The sequence below is a fragment of the Archocentrus centrarchus genome, unplaced genomic scaffold, assembly GCF_007364275.1.
Source record: "Archocentrus centrarchus isolate MPI-CPG fArcCen1 unplaced genomic scaffold, fArcCen1 scaffold_36_ctg1, whole genome shotgun sequence".
NCBI classification, from domain to species: domain Eukaryota; kingdom Metazoa; phylum Chordata; class Actinopteri; order Cichliformes; family Cichlidae; genus Archocentrus; species Archocentrus centrarchus.
The window spans coordinates 2,076,293-2,095,920 of NW_022060263.1; the positions used below are offsets into that span (position 1 = coordinate 2,076,293).

The 19,628-nt window shown below is 42.6% G+C and overlaps 1 protein-coding gene across 1 annotated transcript in view; it reads left to right on the top strand.

Annotated features, from left to right (window-relative positions):
* ttn.2 (titin, tandem duplicate 2) overlaps window positions 1-19,045 on the top strand; it is a 266,459-nt gene extending 247,414 nt beyond the window's left edge. The window contains exons 234-245 of the mRNA XM_030724391.1: window positions 91-393; window positions 544-812; window positions 936-1,251; window positions 1,435-1,740; window positions 8,660-8,959; window positions 9,247-9,822; window positions 9,992-10,297; window positions 10,433-10,815; window positions 10,953-11,163; window positions 11,282-17,026; window positions 17,164-17,460; window positions 17,706-19,045. Coding sequence (XP_030580251.1) covers window positions 91-393; window positions 544-812; window positions 936-1,251; window positions 1,435-1,740; window positions 8,660-8,959; window positions 9,247-9,822; window positions 9,992-10,297; window positions 10,433-10,815; window positions 10,953-11,163; window positions 11,282-17,026; window positions 17,164-17,460; window positions 17,706-17,998 — 9,305 coding nt within the window. The 3' untranslated portion in view covers window positions 17,999-19,045. The remainder of the gene's footprint in view (window positions 1-90; window positions 394-543; window positions 813-935; window positions 1,252-1,434; window positions 1,741-8,659; window positions 8,960-9,246; window positions 9,823-9,991; window positions 10,298-10,432; window positions 10,816-10,952; window positions 11,164-11,281; window positions 17,027-17,163; window positions 17,461-17,705) is intronic.
* The last annotated feature ends 583 nt before the right edge of the window (window positions 19,046-19,628 follow it).

The window sequence follows — 19,628 nt, forward strand, 5'->3', positions numbered from 1 at the left end:
AGCTGTACTGCTTTCCTTGCTTTTGTTTTAAATTAGCTGTACATGTGTGGGGTCATTATGTTAACCTGGTCTCTCTGTGTTGTTAAACAGAGCCTCCAGGTCCTCCAGTCCAGCCTAGAGTCACCGACACTACCAGGACTTCAGTCTCTTTAGCCTGGCTTCCACCAGAAGAGGAGGGTGGTTCTATCATTACTGGTTACTTCATTGAAATGCAGAAGGTGGACCAGGTGGAATGGACACTGTGTAACACTACCCCCACCAAGATGTGCGAGTACACCCTCACCCACATGCCACAAGGTGCTGAATACAAATTTAGGATCATCGCCTGCAATGTTGGTGGCTGCGGAGAACCTGCTGAGATTCCCGGAGTGGTTAAGGTTCAAGAGATGCTTGGTAAAGAAAAAAATTTAAATATTTATGAATCCTTTTCTTTGATTTTACAGTGGTATAGCATATACTGATAGCATATACTGGTGCATTTTTATCTCGTAATTGAAACTTTAATCTAATTTATCAAAACAAAAAAACCTGTGTCTTCTACAGATTATCCTGACTATGAGCTGGATCCTAAATATGAGGAGGGCTATGTGGTCCGGCAGGGTGGAGTCATCCACCTATCTGTACCCATTAAAGGTAAACCCATCCCTACATGCAAGTGGACCAAGGATGGTCGTGACATCTCCCATCGGGCCATGATTGCTACTCATGATGACATCACTGAGCTGGTTATCAAAGAGGCGCATAAAGATGACACTGGTACCTATGATTTGGTGCTGGAGAACAAATGTGGCAGGAAGGCTGTGTACATCAAGGTGAGCAGTATGTCTGAGAGACTCTGTCAAAGTGTGGCTAAAATAATAATAAAATGTACAGCAGAAAATGAAACTTTTGACTCTTAAATGAACTGTCTGACCCCCACCCCCACCCAAAAAAAGGTGAAGGTAATTGGTCGCCCAGATGCCCCAGAAGGTCCTCTGGAATTTGATGACATTCAGGCGAGATCTGTGAGGGTCAGTTGGAGGCCACCGTCAGATGATGGTGGTGCAGACATCCTGGGATACATAGTGGAAAGGCGGGAGGTGCCCAAGGCTGCCTGGTATACCGTGGATGCTCGGGTGACTGGGAGCTCTCTAGTAGTGAAGGGCCTAAAGGAGAATGTGGAGTACCACTTCAGGGTTTCTGCTGAGAATCAGTTTGGTGTCAGCAGAGCTCTAAAGTCTGAAGAGTCTGTCAAACCAAAGACACCACTTTGTGAGTACTGATACTTTCGCAATTTGTCAGATTTTCTCAATCCAACTAAGAAAATGTTGTATGTTGTATTTAATAAAGATATTGCCATGTTTGATAAACAATACCATTTGAACATGCTGTAACTCTGATGATGTCATTTGTAAAGCTGTTTATTTATTTCACTAAAAACATCCTTTATCACAGGCCCACCTGAACCTCCCAGCAACCCACCAGAGATCATGGATGTTACCAAGTCCACAGTGTCTCTGTCCTGGGCCCGGCCCCGTGATGATGGAGGCTCTCGTGTCACTGGATACTATGTTGAAAGAAGGGAAGTTTCAACAGAGAAGTGGGTCCGCCACAACAAGACCCACATCACCACCACCATGTTCAATGTCACTGGTCTCATCCCTGATGCTGAGTACATGTTCAGAGTGGTGGCTCAGAATGACATCGGACAGAGTGAACCTGGACCTGTTTCAGAATCTGTAGTCTGCAAAGATCCATTTGGTGAGTTATGGCTCAGTCATACTAGAGTGAAAACAGGACATCAGCCTCCTTGCCACTTGGAATTGGAGGTTGCTCATTTTGATTGCAAGCTGATTGCACAGGTCACCTGGTGGGAGGCAACCTGTCTCCAAACAATCGTGGTCTGACTCAGACTTTCAGACATATGATGAATGTTTGCAAATATAAATATATATAAATAATCATTTCTAAATGCACACAGATTGCCAACACATTGCAATCAGTCTGAATCAGTCTGCACTGGTAAGTGCAACTTGTCTACAGCTCATCTCTTTGCAATAGAATAAGAATAACTTTATTGATCCCAGAAGGATCTGTCATAGCTCATCTGCTATTTGTATGAGAATTAAAAAAAAACCTGATCACTGTGGGTACCATTGATTTTCTGTATCTCTTCTAGAGAAGTCCTTCAGTACTGATATTTTTTTGTTCCAAAAATATGTTGTAAAGTGGGTGATCAGAGTTGTTCAGGATGGCTTCTAACGTCTTTAGTGTCCATTTTTCCCACCACCTCTCCCAGCGTGTCCAGTCTGGCTCCAATTACAGAGCTTACCAAGTGGTGGGAAAACAGTAGATTTGTAAGCTTCTTCCACATTGACGTACAGCAGATCAAGGGTGTATTTTCTCTGGTAGGACAGTCAATAGTTTGTGTGAATCCAGTCAGGTTGGAGGAGAGAGAAACATGACTGTAGACTGCTTCTGGATGTTAAGTCTGTATCTTAGCAACAGTTTTTTTTTCTAACTTTATTTACAATTCTTCACTTTACAAAAATGGGACTTGTCAACAAATGCAGGAAGAAGAAAAAAACAAACAAACAGGAAAAATGAACAAATACAACAGACAGAAAAAACAAAAAGAAAAACCAAAGTGTGAAGCAGGGCACATTAGCAGACTTCCAGTTTAGAAGGATGAGTTTCCTAGAAACAACCATTCCTAACTTCAAGGATGTCACGAGAATGTTCCAGAGTCTCTTTGCCACATTGTGAGTAGGTTTAATGTCTCTGGAAAAAGTTTTGGAAAGCTATTCAAAACCTGCAGTCCAGAAATTATGCAATTTAGGGCAGAACAAAATAAGATCCTTCAACAGAGCAGCATTTGTCACATTGAGGGAACACTGAAGGGAAGATGCACTGCAGCAAACCCTGAATCCAACAAACCAGATTTAAATGAATGGTTTTTCATATATGGGGGCATATATGGAGACACTGGGAATTTTGTAAACCAATTTTATCTGATTCAGTAGATGTTCAATGATAAAATTTTGTTTAATTTCTTTACCTAATCGTGATAAACTTTAAAACAACAAGGCAGGGAGTGATGTGATACTGGTGGCAGGGACTTCTAAAAGTGGCCATATGGGGCTGTTTTGTTTCTAATGTTCACGGGATCTTCCTGTTTCCAATAGGTGAGAGCTTTTAAATTAGTTGCCCAGTAGTAGGGCTTAAAAACTGTGAGACCCAGAAAACCCTCCTTTTTTGATTTGTGTAGGTGCACCTTTACTATCCTATGCATTTTATATCTCCACACAATATTAAAGAGTCAAGCTTCTTGAAAAACAAAAATTTAATATATGTGGGTAAGTTCTGAAAGAGATATAAAACCCTAGGCAGGCTCACTATTTTAATCACATTAACCCATCCAATATTGATAAAGGTGATATTCTTCAGGACTCAATATCTGATTTTAGTTTGTCTACTGATTCACCAAAGTTACAATTAAAGAGCTGATTTTGGTTCTTCGTCAATCTCAGGCCCAAATATATAAACTAGTCATTAACTACTTGAAAAGGTATTTTTTTGAGAAAATCCTCCAGTAAGTTGTCTGTTAAGGCCATAAATTTGCTTGTCCCCAGTTTATGGTGTATCACAAGATGTAACCAAACAAACTGATAAACTCTAGGAGGCTTGTTACTGAAACTTTGCGATCGGCCAGACAGACCAGAAGGTCTTCTGTGTAAAGGGTCACATGGGTCTGTGCACCGCCCACTTCACTGCCTTTGATTCCTGCATGTTCTCTAATGCCTGTTGCCAAAGTTTCCAACGATATTTCAAAAAGCAAAGAGAACAATGGGTCCATCTGCTGCACACCATGTTCCACATTAAATGGTTGTGATCTGTCCCCATCTGTAAGGATGAATGATTTTGGCTTAGTGTAGAAAATTCTTACCCATTCAATAAATTATTCATGTCAAATGCCTTGTGGACATCTAGAGACAATATTGGAGCCCCATCCCCTTTGCTTTTGTCGGCATACAAAATATTAAGAATGTTACGAACATTGCAAAAGGAATACCTGCCAGGGATAAATCTGTTTGATCGGGGTGTATAATATCCACAATATAATTACTTAGGCAGTTAGCCAGTACTTTGAGATTATTACAAGATCACTGTTTAACAAGGTGATGCACCTGTAATTGCTTGGATCCATTTCATCTTTACCTTTTTTAAGACAAAGATAGTAGCCTCATTGAGAGAAGGAGGAAGTGTTTTGTTTTTGAAGGTGTCATTGATCATTCTTAGTAGTAAAGGTGGGAGGGTGCCACGGAAGGCATTATAAAACTCAGCGCCAGTCCCATCTGGCCCAGCAGTCTTTTCAGCTGGAAGACTTTTAATAGCTTCCTACAGCTCAGAGAGTATAAAGTCAGAGTCCAGTTCATCCCTACAGACTGTATCCACTTGTGGAATGCGCAGTGAGTCAAAAAAAAAACTATCCAAATCTTCATGTGTAGATTTCAAGGTATAAATTTCTGAATAGAAATCACTGAATCTCTTATTGCTGTCCTTTAAGTCTGTGAGTATCAAGCAACAGTTTAATAGAGAGCTTCACATGGAACTTCAGCTGTTGTGGTATACATTCTTAGTCTTCACCAGTATCTCCAGCAGATCAGTTTTGTTGAGCAGAGAGTTGACATTTCCCATGATGACTGTTGGCAGAAAGGGGTTCACCTTTGCACCAGCACGGCAACCACAAAACCACCTCTTCATCTCAGCTAGAACAGGGTGGGATCTTCCAGATTTGCTCCATTTCAATGAAAAAAGCTCTTCTCTTGAGCAAACTCTTCTGTCCACAAAAGTATTCATCAGTACTTGGCAAAAATAAATAAACAAAAATGAAGTCTGAATAAAGATCAGAGCCACCAGACTTTGCTGCTCCCAGTTGAAGTGTATAGAATCCAGAATGGTGTTGACAATTCAGCTGGTTGAATTCTGATTATATTACTATATGAAAGCACAGTTGCCAAGCGACTGTTTCATTTTGTGGTTAGATTGTCATCCTGCAGCAACTACATCACTCTTTTGTGGAGAAATGTCTGAATTTCATCTTCAAATCTATGGCTTCACTCTGTAAGTAGTTAATGGGAATTTCTGATTAATGTAATTTGCTGTTTACCTAGATGGTAATGGATTTGCAACAGATTTGCAATTTTTCCCGAGTTATCACAGGTAATTGCTGTATTATCAAAACAGATTGATGTAATTGCCAACTTGACCCCCACTCAATTGCAAACTGATAGCAGGTTGATAGCAGACTGATTCCGGCTTAATGCTATCTGTTATGGAAATCTGAAATATATCAATTTTCACACAAATAGGTTGTCTTTGTGAGGTTTAATTTGCCTTTGCAAAGGGGTCAAACAACAGTACAGAATGCAATAGCAGTCTGCATGGCTTTTTGACAGAGAAGAATAACAAGCATTGTTGAAACTGGACTGTGAGGGACTAGTTCAGGTGTTGTGGTGCTGCCCTAGTGTGTTGGTAAGAATACCTCAGGAGTCAGAATGTCTTTAAGGAGTTTACTTTGGGTTTATGCAGCACAGCTTTACACAGAGGTTCAGCCAGTATGCATCACAGATGCAGCTTGTGGTCTAAAAAAGGAAATAAAATAAACACTGGTTTGTGAAAGCTAACACAAATGCTCAAGAAATACAAATGTAACCAAACAGTATCACAATAAAAGGCAGAGAAAACAATCTCTTGATGGCTTTGATATGGATATACTGTTTAGTAGTCAATCATGTTCTTTTAACATGGAGTAAGTGAACGCTAGCATTCCAATCCACAACATTGTGCTTAACAAACCCTCTCCTTAATATTTTTAGTCAACAATCAGGCCAACAATTACCAAAATCAATAACAAACAAAATGCACTTTTTAACAAACACTTTATCTTAGCCACCAGCACACATGCAATAATGTCTGAGAGGGCTGAGTACAAGGAAACTAGCCGATAACACTAGCAACATTACAACGACATGGAGTATTCAAGATTCAAGAGACTTTATTTGCCATTTGTACTCACACACAGAGTTTGGGTACATAGGAATTCTTGTGTAGAGCTCTCGAGTAAAAATGATAAAATAATAAACATATACATAAATATATATAATTATATACAAAAATATAACAATAGGAAATATCAGCGCAAGACACATATATTAGGGGTGGGACTTTAACGTGTTAATTTTGATTAATTAATCACGGGGAAATTAACGAATTAAAAATTTTAACGCATTTTAATCACACTTTGCACCGTGGAACGTTTCTCAGTGCACGAGTTCCAGGCATCCAGATTATATTGACGCACAATGTCCAAATTCAGGGGCCGCATCCTGCGAAGGACCCGGCCCACGTAGACCAGGTCCTTCGTAGCCCACAAAGACCGCAAAGACCGAAAGTGAGCAGCTAGCCTTCATATCAGCGTCACCTGCCCTCACCTCTGCATGTCGCCTAGTAACCGTGAGTGCGAAGCACAGCTGTGTAAAAGCAGCTGGTTAAACGGAGAACGAACTTTTTCTCCTTTTTGTGGTTTAATTTTAAGTCTTTAATTCAAAATAAGCTGTTAAAACAAGCATAACAACATCAAGGAATACAGCTGAGAGAATGATTAATTTCTAACTATATTAAGTGAGACATTAATGTTGAATAAAACTATCCAGTTATGATGCTGAACTTTAATTTCAGGAGTTTGCTTATCACAGGAGCACTTCCACCCTTCATTGGTCTGTGTAGTAGACTGGTGGGAAAATAAAATTTTGAAGTTTAAGCTTATGTATATTGATTCATTCATCAACCAAACTTAAATTAATATTTCTCATGTTAAATATTAAAATGTGATTAAAATGCGATTAATTTCGATTAATTAATTACAAAGCTTCTAAGTAATTCGATTAATTTTTTTAATCGAGTTCACCCCTAATATATATATATATATTAGGGCTGCATAAAACGATTATTTTAGTAATCGAGTATTCTATCGATTATTCCATCGATTAATCGAGTAATCGGATAAGAAATACTTTTTTTTATTAACAGTTTATCTGCATATTTTAACTTCCGTAATGCAGTTTCTCGCCATGTGAACAAACAGCGGTGAATGGAGCAGCTACAAAGTTCTCTTTTCTTCACCTTAACACTTGCTGATCAGGTGCTTGATGAAGGACCTCCAGCTGTTTCACAGATTTAATGGTGGTTACTAAAAGAAAAAGCTGCTGTTTTGGACGCTGGAAAAACGTTTCCTTTTTCACTACTTGAGCTCACCGTCACAGCTTCGCCTCTTTGCGCTTGCGCAGTTCAAACCGCTGCCTGCTATGAGTGTTTTGAAAAACTAGTGGCTGCGGGAGCCATGGCGCATGTGTGAGTAATGGTGTAATGCTTTGTATTCACAAGCATTCTCGAAAATACGTTTCTACTGCAGGTCTATATTTAGTCACTAATAAGGGATTAAAGTATAAAAAATATTTTGAAGGAGCCCCTCGGTCCTGGGGGGCGGGCCTTCCGGTACCGAACCATCGCTAGTGCTAATGGCCCGCGCTCGCTAGCAAACCAGTTCTGGTAGCTACAGCTGAAGTAAAGACAAAAATAGCAGCTGAAATTCTCAGCGAGCACAACACACACAGACACACAGAGAGCAGTGGAGGCGTGGAAATGCATGTCAGCGACAGTTGCCACCCGTCCCGTAAAGTATGGAACACGGCATGTTACGGAGCCGTATTCCACGGAGTCCCGTAACATACGGGGTTCTGTATTTTACGAGACAGGTGGCAACTCTAGCGATGATCCACTCTGTGTTAAATGAAATCCATCGCAGCGACGGAGAGCTTTTTAGAATGTGTGCTTGTGTATACGTGAGTGATTCACACTCCAGTCCAGTAGGTGGCGGTAATGCAGTTCTATGTTGGTTTGCCAGCCCCCAATAAACCCACAAAAAAACGTCAGCACTAATGCTGCTAATGCTAGTGAGGAGCGCCGCTTACACCGAGACATCTGAGCGCTGCAGAGTTTAAACGAAGCATCGACACAGTAAATTTGTGTCGATAAATTTTTAGAATCGATTTAATCGAGTTAATCGATGAATCGTTGCAGCCCTAATATATATATATATATATATATATATGCCCCTAATAAACATATATTACAGAGTACCAGGTCACAATCAAAACAACTTACGGATAGTCAGCAATGCATCAACGCAGCAACGCAACATGATACTATGGAGCCTTTCATTCAGCCAGGTCAGCTGAGCACAGAGAAAAGCAGAATCTTATTATCTATTATTATACTTTTTATTACCATCTGGATGTACCAAAGTTGTTTTGAAGATGGCAGATGGCAGTAGTTGCAGACCTAGTCCCGATCATCAAAACAGCCGAAGGCATGGAGATTGGAAGTTAATTGCACAAGGTTGCAATAATTTATATTATGCTGCGGTCTCCACCCACTTTCAAAAACATGAAAAATTTTAGATAAACCACAGAAATTTAGGTTGATTTGTGGGTTTGTACAGAGTGAACTGACAATCAGATTTTTACATAAATTCTAAACTAGATTCTAAACTCTAGAAATTATGTAAAAATACATTTATCCAAAACTATTAACCCTTTTCTTCACTGTTTTCCTGTAGACAAACCTAGCCAACCAGGAGAGATTGACATCGTCTCTGTCACTAAAGACTGTATCACCATCCACTGGCTCAGACCTGAGCATGATGGTGGCAAGGAGATCCTGGGTTACTGGATTGAGTTTAGGCAGGCTGGAGAGAGTGCCTGGAAAAAATGCAACAAGGAGCGCTCAAAGGATCGTCAATTCACCATGGGTGGCTTAATGGAAGCCACTGAGTATGAGTTTAGAATCTTTGCTGAAAATGAGACTGGACTCAGCCGACCTCGCCGCACAGCCATGGGCATCAAGACCAAACTGAGCGGTAAGCTGCTGTAGGGTCAAGCTCTATCAAACAAATGACCTGGTTTGACATTTGACATTTAATTTATAACATATCTGCACAAGTTCATTCAAAATGTTCTCTCCCAACAGCAAAATATATCTTATAGCCAAATTTTGCTCAGGATTTAATGTCAAAAATCATTTAAAACATAATGTTTAAGGCAAAAAACAAACAAAAATATTTTTTGCAGTTCCTGAAAATTTACAGCTAAAAGTAAACCTTCCAACAAATTTAGAGAGTGATTAAACATTGCTGTTTTTCTGCAGTTGGTGAGGCTCCAGCATTGACCGAAGACATCCAAGATGTAACAACCAAGCTTGGAGAGTCTGGTACTCTGACTTGTGGCATTATTGGCAGACCCCTGCCTGAGATTAAGTGGTACCGCTTTGGCAAGGAACTAATACAGAGCCGCAAGTACAAGATGAGTTCAGATGGTCGTAACCACTCCCTTAACATCCTAACAGACGAACAGGAAGATGAGGGCCTGTACACCTGCAGGGCAATCAATGAGGCTGGAGAGATAGAGACCAGTGGCAAACTGCGTTTGCAGGCAGCCCCCCAGTTCCACCCTGGCTTCCCCCTGAAGGAAAAGTACTTTGCTGGGGCTGGCACCAGTCTCCGTCTCCATGTTGTTTATATTGGTCGTCCCATCCCACAGATCATGTGGTTCTATGGCAAGAAGCCTCTGAATCCCTCTGAAAATGTGATCATTGAAAACACAGAGAGCTATACCCACCTGGTGGTGAGAAATGTTCAGAGAAAGACCAATGCTGGTCGCTACAAGGTGCAGCTCAGCAATTCGTTTGGAACTATCGACACTGTGCTACGTGTAGAAATTCAAGGTAAAACCAAATGAGAGACAAAATTGCACAAACCCATATACAAAGGCCCTCAGTAAAGGCCTCTCTAGTATAATTTTAAATTTCAAATGAAATTTAGTAATGAAAACCCTTTGCATGAGCTCTAAGTTTCAGTCTACAAATATTCTCTCTCATTTTTATATTTTCCTAGACAAGCCATGCATTCCTGAGGGTCCCCTAGTTGTTGAAGCCCTGCTTAAGAGCTCAGTTATCATCAGCTGGAAGGTTCCCAGTGATGATGGAGGATCCGTGATTACCAACTACATTGTGGAGAAACGTGAGGCCAAAGAAGGTGAACAGTGGTGCCTAGTGTCCTCCTCTGTCCCTGGCACCACCTGTCGTGTCCCCAACCTGACAGAGAATGCTGGGTACTACTTCAGAGTCTCAGCTCAGAATCAATATGGGGTCAGCGAGCCTCTGGAGATCCCTTCAGTGGTCATTATCAAGAGTCCATTCGGTAAATGCATTAATAGTTCATTTTTCTAGATTTGCCCTGTTGCATAGCGATACGACTCATATTTTGTTTTCCAGATCTGCCACTGCATAGAGATAGGACTTTTGAACTATAGTAACTTCCCTATTTGTTTCTCAGAAAAACCTGGCATCCCACAGCAGCCGTTCATTATCAGCTCCACTGCGGACTCCTGTGTTGTCTGCTGGAAGCCTCCGAGCAGTGACGGCGGAGCTAAAATCACAAACTACTATCTGGAGAAACGTGAAAAGATACAGAATAAGTGGATGTCAGTAACCACCAAGAAGATTGTAGAGACCAGCTATGAAGTAACAGGCTTGATTGAAGGCTTTGAGTACGAGTTCCGTGTCAAATGTGAGAACATTGGTGGTGAGAGCGAATGGAGTGAGATCTCTGAACCTATCATCCCCAAGTCTGACCAAGCTCCTCGTGCTCCCACATTCAGAGAGGAGATCAGAGACATGACTGTCAAATACCACGCCAGTGCCACCTTTGTCACTAAGGTACTTTATTTAAACTACATTGCATTTTCTTTGAAAAACTCACACATTGTTTATAAATCAAACATCAATCAATCATAGTGCCACTGTTGAGTGGATACCAGGAGGTTATTCCATTTGTGCATTTTTTCTTCAACAAGGTGGTGGGCTATCCAAAGCCTTCTGTGAAATGGTACCGCAGTGGAAAGGAGATCTTGGCAGATGGAACTAAGATCAAAGCCCTGGAATTCAAGGGAGGCTACTACCAACTTGTCATCACTGCTGCTGATGAGAATGATGCCACAGTTTACCAAGTTAGAGCAACTAACTCCTCAGGATCCATCTCTACTACAGCCAACCTGGAGGTGGAAGGTAATATCAGTTTGAAATTTCTTAGAATGCATTAAAACATTACATATCTTCTGTTTGATTCCAAAACGCAAGCAAACGTTTACGAGTAATATCATGTTTTATGTGATTTTAATTGTAGTTCCTGCTAAGATCTATCTGCCTAAAGAGCTCCAAGGAATGGGTGCAGTCCATGCTGTCCGTGGTGATCACATCACCATCAAGATCCCCATCTCTGGCAAACCTGAGCCAGCAGTTACTTGGCAGAAGGGTCAGGAGATCCTCTCCAACTCTCCTTATCACCAAGTCATCACTACAAGGTCTTTCACATCCCTTGTATTCCAGAAGGGAGTCCAGAGGAAGGATACTGGTTACTACATTATTACTGCAAAGAATAGATTTGGAATGGACAAGCAAACCATTGAGGTGAATGTAGTTGACATTCCTGACGCTCCCAAAGGGCTTGTGGTCAGCGAAATTGCAAGAGATTCTATCACTCTTACCTGGGAGCCCCCTGCCAGTGATGGTGGAAGCAACATTGTTAGCTACATTGTGGAGAAGTGCCCCACCACCAGTGACAGGTGGATTCGTGCTGGACAAACTGCTGACTGCAGTATCACTATCATCAACATATTTGGAAAGACCAAATACCAGTTCCGTGTTATTGCTGAGAACCAGTTTGGCCTGAGCCCTCCATCTGAACCAACCGAGCCCATCACCACAAAGGAAGATAAGTCTGTGATTAGGAACTATGATGAGGAAGTGGACGAAGCAAGAGAAATTACTAAAGAGGAGGCTCTTTTCTACAAGGTAAAGGAACTCTCCTCAAAGTACATCATCTCTGAGGAGCTTGCTCGCTGCCAGTTTGGTGTGGTACACCGTTGTGTTGAGATTGCCACAAAGAAGACCTACATGGCCAAGTTTATCAAGGTCAAAGGAACTGACCGTGAGTTAGTTTTAAGGGAAATTGAGGCCCTTAATCTTGGAAGGCACAAGAATATCATCTACCTGCATGAATACTTTGAAAGCATGGAGGAGATCATCCTCATCTTTGAATTCATATCTGGAGTTGACATCTTCGAGCGCCTTGGTACCAGCAACTTTGAGCTTACAGAGCAAGAGATTGTCCGGTACCTTAGACAAGTCTGCTCTGCTCTCAAGTTCCTGCATAGCCACAATTTTGGCCATTTTGATATCCGTCCAGACAGCATTGTGTACACCACAAGGAAAAGTACCAACATTAAGATCATTGAGATGGGCCAGGCTAGGCTTCTGGTGCCAGGAGAAAACATCAGAATGATGTTTTCAGCACCAGAGTACTACGCCCCAGAGGTCCACCGCCATGACTTGATCACAACAGCCACTGATATGTGGTCTGTTGGTGTTATGGCCTACGTTCTACTCAGTGGCCTTAATCCATTTGCAGCAGAGTCTACAACAAAGATGATTGAGAGCATCTCCAACTGTGAGTATGTCTTTGACAGTGAGGCATTTAAGGATATCAGCCTGGAGGCTATGGACTTTGTGGACAGACTTCTTGTCAAGGACAGGAAGCTTCGCATGACAGCCCATGAGGCTCTGGAGCACCCATGGCTCAAGATGAAGATTGAGCATGTTAGCAACAAGGCGATCAGGACACTGAGGCACAGAAGGTACTATCAGACTCTGGTAAAGAGGGTTGATACTATTGTATCAGCAGCTCGTGTGGCATATGGTGGTGCTTTCAAGAACCAGAGGGGATTGGCTGTTGGTAAAGTGAAGATTGGAACTGAGTACCATGGCCTCCGTCCTGGTCCAGTCATGCATGCCTCAGCTGAACCAGGTGGTTATGCAAGATTCACTTGCACCATTGCCAACTATGACAAGAGTACACAGGTGTCATGGTACTTTGGTAACCATCAGCTACACACAAGCCACAAGTATGAGATTACGTATAGTAATGGCTTTGCCAGCATCTACGTAAAGGACATTGAAGAAAGTGATGATGGTGTGTACAGGTGCAAAGTGGTGAGTGATGATGGAGAAGACAGTGCTTATGGAGAGCTCTTTGTTGAGACAGTGAGGAGCATTAGAGAGCACTATCTTAGCCGGTCCATCAAGAAATTAAGGAGGAGAGTTGACAAGACTAAACTTCTGCAGAGACCACCAGAGTTCACTTTGCCTCTCTACAATCGCACTGCATTCATCGGTGAAGATGTGCGCTTTGGTGTTACTGTTACTGTGCATCCAGAGCCTCATGTAGTTTGGCTTAAAAATGGTGAAAAAATCAAGCCAGGTGATGATGACAGCAAGTACACATTCACCAGTGATAAGGGTCTATACCAGCTCATGATCCATAACCTGGACATGACTGATGATGCTGAATACACTGTTATGGCCCACAACAAGTTTGGAGAAGATAGCTGCAAGGCCCGTCTCACTGTGGCACCACATCCTATGATGGAGGAAACTATGAGGCCCATGTTCAAACGTCTTCTGGCTAATGTTGAGTGCATTGAGGGACAGAGTGTCCACTTTGAGCTCAGAGTCTCAGGAATACCACCTCCTGATCTGAAATGGGAAAAGGACGGTCATCCCCTACAGTTTGGTCCCAAAGTGGTTGTCATACAAGAGGACATTGACTGTCATATCCTTCACATTAGAGAGACTTTGCTTGAGGACTCTGGTGTTTACAGAGTTACTGCAACCAACTCTGCTGGCACTGCAAGCTGTCAGGCAACACTGAAGGTTGACCGCATTACCTATACAAGGAGAGAGTATAAGAGTGAGGAAGAGAAATACACATACATACAGAAACAAATTGAAAAGACCAACAAGATGGCTCAGAAAATTGTTGCAACTGAGGAGCTGCTACCTCTTAATCCTACTGCTCAGGAAGCTCTCAAATATGCTGCAGAGATTTACAAGCCAGCAGTGAGCACCAAGAATGTTGAGGGTGAATTTGACATCACAGATGAGAAGTCAGAGACCAAGAAGTTGGAAGAGGAGAGGAGGATCTTCATGCCCTATGAAATTCCTGAGCCTGTGGTTCATGATCCCAGAGTTCTGGATGAAGACAAAGGTATCAAACAGTTTGTACCTCTGTCAGACATGAAGTGGTACAGAAAGCTGAGAGATCAGTATGAGATCCCAGAGAGGATGGACAGGATTGTGCAAAAGAGGCAGAGACGTATTCGTCTGTCCAGATGGGAGCAGTTCTATGTCATGCCCCTCCCTAGAATCACTGACCAATATAGGCCAAGATGGCGCATTCCAAAACTCACTCTAGATGATCTGGAGACTGTCAGACCTGCACGCCGCACTCCCTCTCCTGTATCTGAGGTGTCATTCAGATCTAGGAGGAGATCTCTGGGAGACCTTAGTGATGAGGAGCTGTTCATGCCTGTGGATGACTACCTTTCCATGAGGAGAAAAGAGGAGGAAAAAATTATGCTGGATGATGAACTGGAGCTTGGCTTTTCAGCCTCACCAGCTGGCAGCCCAGTCCATATTGAGCGGCGAGCGATGGAACATGAAGAAAGAAGGCAGGAAGTTAGACATGAGATTGTTGAGGCTGCTGAGACAAAGAAGAAACGTACGATCTCTCAATATATGAGAAGGAGAAGGTCGCTGTCACCCACTTACATTGAGCTGATGCGTCCCGTTTCAGAACTGATCAGACCGCCACATGCTAGGCTTCCTGTGGAAGTAGAGGGAGAGATCGTGGGGAGGAGGTCCCCTACCCCAGAGAGAACCCGTCCCCGATCTCCCAGCCCCGTCAGATCAGTTGAGAGGACATCACGTTCCTCCTCTAGGTTTGAGCGGTCTGCCCGCTTTGACATCATGTCTCGTTACGAGGCCAGAAAGGCTGCTCTGAAATCTGAGAGGAAGTATCAGTTGGTCAGTCAGACACCTTTCAGCTTGGACCATGCTCCACGTGTGACTGTTAGGATGCGTTCTCATCGTATCCCAGTTGGTCAAGACACCAAATTCACCCTGAACGTACAAGCTAAGCCAGAGGCTGAGGTCATGTGGTTCCACAATGGAAGTGCTATCTCTGAAAGCAGTGAGAAATACATCTTCACGAACATGAGTGGTGTCTTATCCATCACTATTCTGGACTGTCAGGAAGAGGATAGTGGCACATATCGCTGTGTATTTTCCAACTCCAAGGGAGAAGCTTCAGACTACGCCACCCTGGAGGTGTCAGGTGGTGGCTACACAACTTTCGCTTCTCGCCGCAAGGATGAGGAAGCTCCCATAGCACATGTCCCTGAAGTCAGTCGAATTGACCACTACCACACCTCCCACTTCAAAGCTGGTTATGCATCACAGACCCACTTTGAAGTAGAAGAGAGTAAATCTAAGTTAACCGAGACACGTGAGGTACTCATACATGAAAGATATGGCGCCTCCTCTGAGAGATACTCCTCTGCTGAGAGATATGATTCAGCTATCAAGTATGCTTCCACTGAATACCTGTCATCTAGTTCATCCTATTCATCAGATAAGTTTTCTCTGACTGGGAAGCACACCACATCTGAAGCTAAACTCAAATCATCCGTTGTTACTGCTGATGAGGAAGTTTCTCTTCAGAAAGCAAAACTTTCTCTTCCAGCCAGAATTCTCACTAAGCCCCAGTCTGTGACAGTTGAGGAGGGAGGAACTGCCAGATTTTCCTGTGATATTGATGGTGAGCCTGCACCCACTGTAACATGGATGCATGAAAGCAGAACTATTGTCTCATCCCACCACATTCAGGTCACCACAACCCAGTACAAATCCAGCCTGGAGATCTCCTGTGTGACAGCCTCCCATGAAGGCAGTTACACGGTGGTGGTAGAGAACTCAGCGGGCAGACAGGAAGCTCATTTTACTTTAACCATCCACAGACCAACTCCCAAGCAGGAAGTCAAAACAGTCAAATCCCCTGAGCCATCTCTGAAGTCACCCACTCCAAGTGTAAAGTCACCTGAGCCATCCCCTGCTCCCTCCATAACATCCCCTGTTCCCAGTGTAAAGTCACCAGAGCCTAGTATCAAATCTGCTGAGCCCTCAGTTAAATCACCAGCTCCAAGTGTAAAATCCCCTGAACTAAGTGTAACATCTCCTGCTCCAAGTGTGGAGTCACCAACACCAAGTCTGAAGTCTCCAGAACCAGAGGGAATGAAATCTCCTAAGAGCATAAAATCTCCTGAACCAACTGCACCCTCTCCTGCACACAGCTTAAAATCAGCTACTCCAAGTGTCAAATCTCCTGAGCCTGAGGGACTTAAGTCACCACGGGGTCTAAAATCTCCTGAACCACGACTCAAGTCACCACCACCAATCAAGCATCCAGGGTCACTGGAACCTGAGGAAGTAAAATCACCCCGGGGTGTCAAATCTCCAGAACCTACAGGAATCAAAATGCCAAGAGGTGTTAAGTCCCCAGAACCTGCTGGACCCAAAATACCAAAAGGTATTAAGTCCCCAGAACCAACAGGCATTAAATCACCTCCCCGAATGAAATCTCCTCCTCCCCTCATGTCCCCCAAGAGAGTTGTGTCTCCCCCTACTGTAAAATCCCCAATCCCAAAACCTCCCAAGATCATCAGTCAGCTAACAGCAGAAGCCTGTGAGGGCTCAGTGAGGATGTCCTGTGTCTGTGAGAGCAGCGTAAAAGAGGTGGTGTGGTATGTCAACGGGAAGAGGCTTTCACAGAGCAGCCACTTTGAGATGCACTACACTGAGGGCTCCTGCAGCCTTCTGATCCATGATTTGGCAGACCGTGATCAGGGAGAGTACACCTGCGAGGTGACATCAGAAGGAGGAATATCCAAGTCCTCTTTCAGCTTCACTGGACAGGTGTTTCAATCAATTCGCAAGAAGATTACAGCTTATTATGAGCAGCAGATGGCACTTAAAGGTAAGAATTCTTCTCCAGTATGCAAGAAAATATGGTCCAGTTTCATGAAAGAAATTAAAATAAATTATACTGTAGCCCTAATCTTGAAGTCATTCTGAACAATTACATGATTTTACTGCCATCTCTGCCTTCAACAGGATCAATGTTGATGAGTCACAAGGAGTCATCATCATCATCATCTTTGAGCTCATCTACGATGATAAAGAAAGAAATCCACACAACGGAGGAGTCTTCCGCCTTTTCTTCTTCTTCCCAGCAGGCCATGATGTCATCCATGATGGAGTCTAGCTCCTTCAGCAGCATGGCAGCTGAGATGAAGTTTGAGACCATGTCCATGTCCAGCATGTCCTCCGTGACATCTGAGACATACGCCATGAGCTCCAGTAGCCTCACAGAGATGGCCTCCCACATGGAGGGATCACTGAGAGCTCTTGGTAAGACCATAAGACTTTTGGTAATCTGTAAAACAGTACATAGCTTCCCCACATCCACCAACAATGTTTCTTTTTAAATTAATAGCTATAAACCATAAACCTCCTACGGATGCAAAATGAAGGTTATTTAGCAAAACAGGCTTTTTTGTGCTTAAATTTTTGTCTGTTTCTGTTGTGAAATTTTGTGGCTGCTAACTAAATAGTTTCTTGCCAGTGCATTAATGTGTTTATATTGTTGGTTCCAGGTTCTGCTCCAAGGATCGAAGCTCTCCCAGAGGACATCAGCATTGAGCCAGGCAAAGTCCTGACAGTTGCCTGTGCCTTCTCCGGTGATGCCAGACACATTGAGTGGTCCCGTGGCGGCAAAACAATCCAGTTGACTGCTGACGGACGCTTCCACATTGAGACCACTGAAGATTTAACCACCCTCATCATCACTGGGGTGAAGGAAGAGGATGCTGGAAGCTACACCCTCAAACTGTCAAATGAGCTTGGATCTGATACAGCAACTGTTCAAATTAGTATTCGATCGGTGTAGAAAAAAATAGCTCTTCAGAACTTCCCCTTTTTCCTTTTTTCATGTCTTTTTATTTAATCAAGCAAAAGAATCTACTTGATAAAGATCTGGATTTCTGTTCTTGTATATATGAACTATTTTTGTACCTATCTTGACTATAATTTTTGCCAAACTAGACTAAAGTCTAAAGTTGTTATAAATGTGCCATATTGGATAACTATGACTTAGGATTTTTGATCCGTTATTCTGTGACATGTACATAATGTATATAGCCGAATTTACCGGTTATGGAAGTGTATGCATTGTTATTTATGACAATAATATTAACTGAAGCAAAATGAAACTATATATGGTTTAACAGGAGAAAGTTTCACCAGGAACGAATACCCTGTTAAACTAAGAAACTAAACTTTGTGCCTCAACGATAAGTTGAAGTCTTAAGATTGCCTCAACAGGTAGAGAGGCTCCCTGTTGATGTTAACTCAATCAGAGACAAAACTATGAATACACTGCTGGAGAGAGCAGTGCTTTAGCATTGTAACAGCAGCGTGAGATCCTGAGTGCTGTTTGCATTTACCCTCATGTAAACAGGACGACTGGACCTCGTGCTCCGACTGATTCTGTCATACTGCCATTTCATTGACATGCTCAGAGTGCAAGCGGCCTGCACTCCATGAGCACAAGTGTTTCCTGTTTGTTTTGTGCTCTGCGTCTGGCAAACAACCACTGATCAGACTCTTCTGTCGTACCATCAACCTGGCCAATCACTTTAAATAAGAGTCCCTCCTGTGCTCGTTTGCAGAGACAGAGCTGTCTCTTGGAGGTGTGCAGTGTGTTTGTGTGTTAGTTTTTAGAAGTTCACTGTCAGTCAAGCTGGGTGCTGCAAAGCAGAAGTATGAAACCAACTACTGCTGCATTCAACAAAGATGGATTAAAGTGTAGTCCCACGTGTCGCCCTTGCACTTGAAGGGTTTGATTGAAGTTTGAGTTGTAGTGTTGACTATTTTCGCAACCTCCTTGAGTCTTTCCTCCAATTATTTCTTTAATAAAGCATGATTATCAGCACTACAATATGTCTCTGTTGTGGTTATTTGTTGCCAGTTCTGTTGAATACTTCTGTCTTACTTAGAACACATTAACACATTTAGGTTGATATTCAGGTTCACATCCGTAAATATTCTCTCTCTTTCTTTTTTGTGCATGCATACACAGAAATAAAACATACTGGCAGATATGATACAAATAAGTGTGGATATACAAGCTATTATGACATCTTGCCACTGCATCTTAGTGGACTTTAGATCCAGGCTTTGACTAGGCTGCACCAAAACGTTAGAGGTGAGCTTAAGCAAGGGGCTCAGGTCCTAAAGCAGCAAAGCTCCCCACAACATTGCATTTCTATGTTCATGCTTGAATGATAGCTATGATGTTTGTTTGGGGGACTCTGTTGGTCAAATGTAACAAAATAATTCAAATAGTTTAACTTTCCACTCAGTACAAGGAACGGGCCTTGCAAATTTGAAGGAGCTATGCTTTGGAAATTGTATATAAATGTTACAGGAGAAAATCAGTGTAGTGACTGGAAGTGTAGGAAAAGCTGGATGATGCAACAAGTCAATGAGCAAAGCACACATCTATCCATCCATTTTCT